Source organism: Humulus lupulus, chromosome 3 (genome assembly GCF_963169125.1).
Source record: "Humulus lupulus chromosome 3, drHumLupu1.1, whole genome shotgun sequence".
Taxonomy (NCBI): Eukaryota; Viridiplantae; Streptophyta; class Magnoliopsida; order Rosales; family Cannabaceae; genus Humulus; species Humulus lupulus.
In genome coordinates this window covers 264,554,005-264,561,040 of record NC_084795.1, presented here as the reverse complement: position 1 = coordinate 264,561,040, position 7,036 = coordinate 264,554,005, and the positions used below count along the sequence as shown (strand labels likewise).

At 34.9% G+C, this 7,036-nt stretch overlaps 2 protein-coding genes across 2 annotated transcripts; both read right to left on the bottom strand.

Annotated features, from left to right (window-relative positions):
- Window positions 1–1,888: 1,888 nt before the first annotated feature.
- LOC133825637 (blue copper protein-like) lies at window positions 1,889–2,965 on the bottom strand. The gene is made up of 2 exons (XM_062258551.1): window positions 2,782–2,965; window positions 1,889–2,328 (listed from the first exon to the last, which is right to left on the bottom strand). Exons 1-2 carry the CDS (start codon window positions 2,963–2,965, stop codon window positions 1,889–1,891), a joined length of 624 nt encoding a protein of 207 aa, XP_062114535.1.
- A 2,561-nt stretch (window positions 2,966–5,526) lies between these two features.
- LOC133825636 (uncharacterized) lies at window positions 5,527–6,528 on the bottom strand. The gene has a single exon (XM_062258550.1). The coding sequence runs from the start codon at window positions 6,526–6,528 to the stop codon at window positions 5,527–5,529; it is 1,002 nt and encodes a 333-aa protein (XP_062114534.1).
- Between the last annotated feature and the right edge of the window lie 508 nt (window positions 6,529–7,036).

Sequence of the window (7,036 nt, the reverse complement as noted above, 5' to 3'; positions counted from 1 at the left end):
GTCAAGTGTGAAAAAAAAATCAAATATAAACAAAAAAAAATCTAAATTGATCATTCTCGTAATTGGTTATAGCTAGGTCTAAAAAATCAATATGAATAAAAAGAATCAGTCATCGTGGTACTTAGTTACTTAAATAGCTCAGAGATAAAAATTGGATCTCGATAAAAAAAACCCAAACAAATCGTGATAGTAACTGGTTATAATTAGGGCTAGAAGAAAAAAAATCAGATCTAAAGTACAAAATCATATTTAAAATGAAAAATCATATTTGAAAAAAAAGAAGAATAGCATTAAAACCAAGAAGAATAAGAAGACGAAAAAGAAGCAGAAGCAGGAGATGATTAGATTAGTTGGTGGTGGTGTATGCGACGATCAAACCTTCTAGGATGAATATTCTTGAACGCGAACTTATGGGTTACGTGGTTCTTGGTGCTATGCAATTTTTTTTTTTTTTTTTGAGATAAAACTCTTTTTGCATGAATTTTTGAAGTTGTTATGGTAATCATTTTCCTTAATTTATGGACATTTCATATTTCAATTTTTTTTTCTCAGTCAATGACCATATTTTGGGTAATTATCTTTTTACCCATAAATATAGAAAGTATCTATGCATTTCCCATATTTATCTAAAGTTCTCTATAGCTAAATACCACATATTTACCACATATTTGAATAGGGTGCTTGGTAAAAAAAATATCATACAAATCTTAATTGCCTCTTGACAAAGAGTGTTGCTATTATGCATCTTAAGGTGTCCAACAACACATGAGGTGACTTCTCACGATTGGTTAACAATACTCTATATTTATTATTAAACTCAATTGTGTGAGTCCTGATATTGAATTACACCAATAATAATATGTTAACTTCATATGGTGTTGGGCTTCCGGTGTCCTTTGACTTTTCTCTTTGAGAAATGGTATAGTGTGATGACCATTATATGATAAAAGCTCCCAACATTTGTTTAATTATAGTCTAAAAAATAACTTTGTAAAAAAAAGTCTAAAAAATACCACAAATATCAAGCGTGTATTGAAAAATAGCATATTTAGTGTAGTAATAACTTTTTTTGATATTATCTTTCATTAAATGTTTAAAAAATTACCTTAACAAATAAGAGTATTTCGTATTTTAGGAAAATCTCATTCCCTGTTTACCATATTCCGATACACAACTTACTCGCCAAAAATTCCCAACTTTTTATTAATTAGCTCTCAAAATCCGTAATATATCCTGTAAGTTGCGGCTTTTCGATCTCTTTATTTTTTTACTGTGTAAAATTAAAATTATAATAGTAAGTTACTCATGCTGAAAAGATTAATTGTTTAAGAAATAAAAAAACCGATGTGTGATGATCATCATCATCAAATTCAAATGAAAGCTATTAGAAATAGAATTCGCTATTTCATTAGTTAGCTTAACCGTTTCTATAAGAACACCTTAATCAGTTGCTGTTAGTTGTTAAGACTACTGTTACCCAATTCTGTTACTTATTACAAGCTCTGTAACCTCTTTTCCTAAGGTGGGCTTAAGCTTTCTTTTATTCGACACTTTTTGCTATTCAGTAATAAAGCGAAGTTCTCATTTTTCTGCTTGTGGTTTTACAACTAATAAAAGCCAATGAATTATATCACATGATATCAGAAGTATCTAGTTAGTTCTAAGTAGCTCAATTAGAGATTTTCAGTACTGCCAAAATCACATATCAAACCAAACGAAAATTAGTAAGTAAAACAGTTCGCAGTGGGCATAGCTGAAACAGAGTATTGTTATTATTATTAGATGATCACTAAGTCAACAGACGACGAGATGGAAAACACCAAGGGGATCCAATCCACCAAGTTGATCAAGAGGCCACAAGGAAGAAATCAGAATCACCAGCGTGTGGTCAAGTGGTCATCCACCGTATCTGGAACACCGCTGCAAAGACAAGGAAGAGGACCCAAAACGACAAGTCGGGGTCTTGAGGATTTGATGGTTGATTGCCTGTCTCATTATTAGGACTGCTAGGAGTAGGAGATAGTCTAGGTTGCCTTCTGCCTCGGTCACGGCCGCCGCCGCCGCCACGACGATCAGGGTTTTTCGCGCTGTCAGTGTCAGCGCCGTCGTCTACGCGGGTTGTAAAGGGCGGGAGGACATGGACTTGGAGTTTTTGGCCCATGAGGCAGTGACCTTGGCGGCCGCAGACGAAGTACCTGGTTCCTTGCTGATTGAGTGGGACCACAGTGTCGCCGTCGTTGTGGGTTTTGATTGGGTGTGAGATGTTACACGATTCGTAATCTTCTTCATGCACTTCTAGCACGTCGTGGGCCCCAGCGTAGGAGAACACTGCCATATATGCCATGCACGCACACATATATAACTAATCCATAACTAATTGCCTTTTTGTTTCCACCAATCACAAATAAATTTGCTGCAGCTGCTTTTTCAGCTGAAAAACGTGATTTTACTTCAGCATGCACCAGAGATTGAAATTGTATTATTTCAAAAATCTAAAAAACCCTTCAGGGAACGATCTTTTGAAAATGTGTATATATAATTGTATAGGAAGATGAATGTTTTTTGACTACCTGTAATTAATAATAATTAGCTTTATTCGTAGTCAATAATAACTATCAATCGTCCTTACGTTAATATATTCATGTCAACCCAAACAGGCATTAAACAGTATAAATTTACAAGATCTGAAGAATTAAGCATTAAAAAGAAGAAAAAAAAAATTATGTGAATATATGAATTGAATTTTTGCATGCACAGCTGATATATATATATAGTACGAACCTAGTGAGTCGCCAACATGAAATGGAGTTTCTGCAGTCCAAGCTTGAAGATCTGAAGTAAGATCCCAACCAGAAGAGCCACCGACGGTGATGTTTGCACCGGAGACAGCGTGGAATAAAACCGATCCGATTGCGACGATAACGATTAGCTTCACAGCCCAATCTGCTCTCAAATATGTCTCCATTGATCTGTACTTGTATAAATATTAAGGTTATATATATACATTTCAGATTAAAATAACAAAATACAATTCGTATGCCAGTTCCACTAAGATCAAATTATATTATAAACAAGTACTCCAAGTAATAATGAAAAATTCTATAATTGTACATCATAAATTAAAGAGATCAAAGTACGAGCTAATATATTCGAAATATACCTCCATCAATTCAATGACGTCATATATCACAGTATGCATACAAAGTTGAATATCTCAACTTCTCTTTGAATTAAAAATGAAGAAACTATAATATATCTGTACACACATATATTTATATATATATACCTGACGATCGATGATCAGAAGCTAGATGAAAAATATTGAAGGAGACGATCGATCGATGCTTAATTTGTGATGTTGTATCAGAAACTATACCACTGCTACTACAAGATCGTGATATTAGAAGAATGTTTATAGAAGCGATGAATGAGCTCACAGTACACTCTTATTTACTGAGAGGTCATTAGCTTTGACTGCCTTTTTTTCTTCAGAGGAAGATTCTGTTAGCGGTTAGGCGATGTGGTATTCTCTCGAAACGTAATGTATGAGGCGCGTGCAATTCATCACAGCTTTAATCATCTGGTTTATTATTTCGTACTCGCCAGCTCAATCTCGAGGCAACTGCCACCTCAGCTTGAGCTTATAACAGAATTGTCAATGTAACTGCTTTTGCAATTCGTATATTATTGGGCTTCGGACGATCCATGTGCTGCTCCGGTCTGGTCCGGTCCCCTCTAAAGTAATTAGCTTTTCTTTTCTTTTTTTCTTTTTTTTTTTTATTATAACAAAAAAAAATATTCTAGTTGATCAATCCCATAAAAAAAATTAATAAAAGAAGCAATTAATTAATGCATTGGAAAATTATTTAAAGGGATATTGGTTTTATATTTGCTCATAGTAATTTGTTTAAAATAAATAAGATAACTGGAGTCGAGCTATTTTATTCTCTTATTTTAGATTCTCTATAAATTCAAAACCACGACAACAATCAATTAAGTGTAACTGTTTGTAATTTTCATGACATTCACTATTCTCATTGTAATTAATTACATAATATTGTTGGGTAATCCTAAACCAAAAACGACAACTGTTTTGTTTAATGTCTTATTAAAACGACACATCAGCTTTGCTTTACTCCATGCAATTCAAGCGGTGTGCCGTTTTACTGGGTTGTCGGTCACTTTCTAATTTTTTGCATAGCTGGTTTTCTTGCTGCTTACATAGTCTGTGAGTTTCAGGACTGATTAGAAGCCTTGATGTTGTGGAATTCCAATCACAACAGACATAATAGGACGTTGTACATGCTAATTATAAGATCTAACCAAATGTACTTTGATAGGGGATATTTTTTATATGATTAGTATAATGTAAATTTGTTATTATGATTTTATGAGTTACGAAATAATTGGACAAGTGTACGTTTAGAGTTGAATAATATTAGCATGCAGTTCAATAAAATATATGCTCATTATTCTTTGCTTCCTTTGGCTACAGAATGTCATTATATTGATTAAGACATTACACTCACAATTCAACAACAATAAGTAATAAATAATTTGGCATAGACCTTGCCAAGCCAACAATTCAACAATAGCTTGATTTAACAAGATACTTTATCAATAGCCAAATTGATTTTATGTGTATAGGCAAATGAAAACTTTGCATTTAGACCTATTATACACATACCCATCACGAATGGACACACCACCACATTAGAGTCTATTTCGATCTAATCCCATTAATTGATCTCATTTTGAGATAAAAAGGCTTATAATATTTAAGAGTAATAATGTTTCACTACTTGATCTAATTATCTTTTCCATATATATAAACTAATGCGAGGCAAGTACCATTCCCATTATTCTGCTATGTGCTCCTACTCCAATCATATTTGAATTTGAATAAATGCTGTCCTTTGGTTCCAATAATGAAAATTTAAATTTAAAGTAATGAATCCAAAGGAAATAAAAGAAACTTCCGAATGCTTTTGTTATGAATTTAGATAATGAGAGGTGGTGTGTAGTGTACAATAAACAATGTAAAAGAGAGTTGATGGCTTATTTTCTAAAGCCCAATATTGTTTGTTGAGGAGATTCCTAATTGAGCACTTTTAGTTGGCTCGCATATTGAAATGATTCTCGAATGTTAAACAAATAAACAACAAGTACACTCAATTAAGTTGGAAATTAAGCAGGAGAAATACAATTAATATGGTTAATGATTGAATATAACTTAATAAAACAAGCCTAAAAACACACATTATATATAATATACAGAATATACCAATAGCAATAGTAATACTTTTAAACAACAATACCTTCATAATTTGGTGGTTTCTGCCAACAACTATTGATACAGAGACAGAATAATGAGAATCAAAATTAAACATTAGTAACCACCACTCACAAAAAATACAAACCAAAAGTATATTTATATATAAATTTCTAAAAAAAAAAAAACTCTCACAAACTCATTAGCTTACTAATAACATAATATTTTTATTTAATTAAAAAAAGAAAAGAAAGCTAGAGACCTCTGTTGACCATGTCGAAGAAGCGCTGTTCGGATTCGAGTCTCTGGAGGCGAATGTCGTTGTTGACTTTTTTTATGAAGGCTTCGGCTCTCTTGTTCAACTCCTCTGGACTCATTGACTTTTCTCTTCTCAACGACACCCTGTCACTGAAAGTGTCCGATTTTCTCATCTCCCGCCGTGCCCACACCGCCGGATCATCCTCACCGTTCATATTCTTCTTCTTATTCAACCCATAGTCATTCTCATCTCCCTCAGCTCTCACCAGCCGCGGTGCCACGTCCCAACTCTCACTCTTCTTCAGCTTCCGTCCCGCCGTGATGGCCTTCCATGTCTCCTCAAGCGAATTACTATCCTCTTCCTCCTCTTCCATCTCCACTCTGCTCCTATTCTTGTCGAAATAGTCGCCAGGTTTTGTCTCCGGTGATGGGTCACTGGCGAATAATGACCTGTCGGTGGCACTATTGGTTACCGCTCTCTCGTCAGATTCATCTTCTTGACGGTCCTCTGTAACTGTTGGGTTTTGACCGGAATGGCCGCCTGGGTTTATTTCCGGTGATGGGACTCCGGGAAATAATAGTTCGGTAGCAATAATAGTGGCCGTTTTCTCCTCTTCGATTAAAGAGGAAGAAGCAGTAGTATTGGTTGGCTGCGACTGAGTTTTTTGTTGTTGGGAGTGAATTGAGTGGTCCGTCGTCTTCTTGTTATTGTCGTTTGAGGAAGAATTGTCGTCGTTTCTGGGTTGATAGGTCGATGAGGCAGCAATGGCGACGATGATGAAGTTGACGACGATGTAGATGTAAAGTGGAGACATCACCCAGCTCCTAAACGACATCCAAATCTGGGGAACCGTCGAGAGAGCCAGATCAACGACGAAAGGAATCACTGCCGCCTTTACCAATGTCAGAGTTGATACCATTCCGGCGAAAAGCAGCAAAAGCTTTCCTGCCCAGATTGTCGTCTCAAATCTGGTTTTCGGAAAGGAACTGTATGTCATGTCGTTTTGTGGGGGTTCTCTCAAGAATAAAAAGAAGAAGAAGAAGAAGAAGAAGATGATGATGATGATGATGACTGCCAAAACCTCAAATAAAAAACAGAGGAAAATGCAAAAGAGAAAAACACAGAGAGACAGATATCTTAAATCAGCACGAAAAAAATTAGCCGATTTTTCTTTATATCATTGCAGAGACTGATAATCTGAGCTAGCTTATATCAAAATCTTAAGCTAGCAAAGATGAAACCACTGTTACATATATGTACATATATCAAGAACAGAGAACACCAAATATTGAAACTCTGGATCTATTATAAGAAGAAGAAAATAAGAAAACCCATCATAGATTTTCTATCAAAGACAGCAAAAAAGTTATCAGAAATTTGAAGAGAGACGTGTTCATCTGACAACTAAGAAGAATGGTACGGTTCAGGAGAGAGCTTTAGAAAAAGAGAAAGAGAGAGAGAGAGCTCCAGAAAAGAGCTTTTCCTTAGTTGCAGACAGTAGTAAT

What these genes read in the sequence shown, in the direction of transcription:
- LOC133825637 (XM_062258551.1), bottom strand. Translation starts at nt 2,965, where the DNA reads ATGGAGACATATTTGAGAGCAGATTGGGCTGTGAAGCTAATCGTTATC. An exon ending in TCATGTTGGCGACTCACTAG is followed by an intron (nt 2,329 to 2,781) that starts GTTCGTACTATA and finishes CATATATGGCAG; the next exon opens with TGTTCTCCTACGCTGGGGCC.
- LOC133825636 (XM_062258550.1), bottom strand. Translation starts at nt 6,528, where the DNA reads ATGACATACAGTTCCTTTCCGAAAACCAGATTTGAGACGACAATCTGG.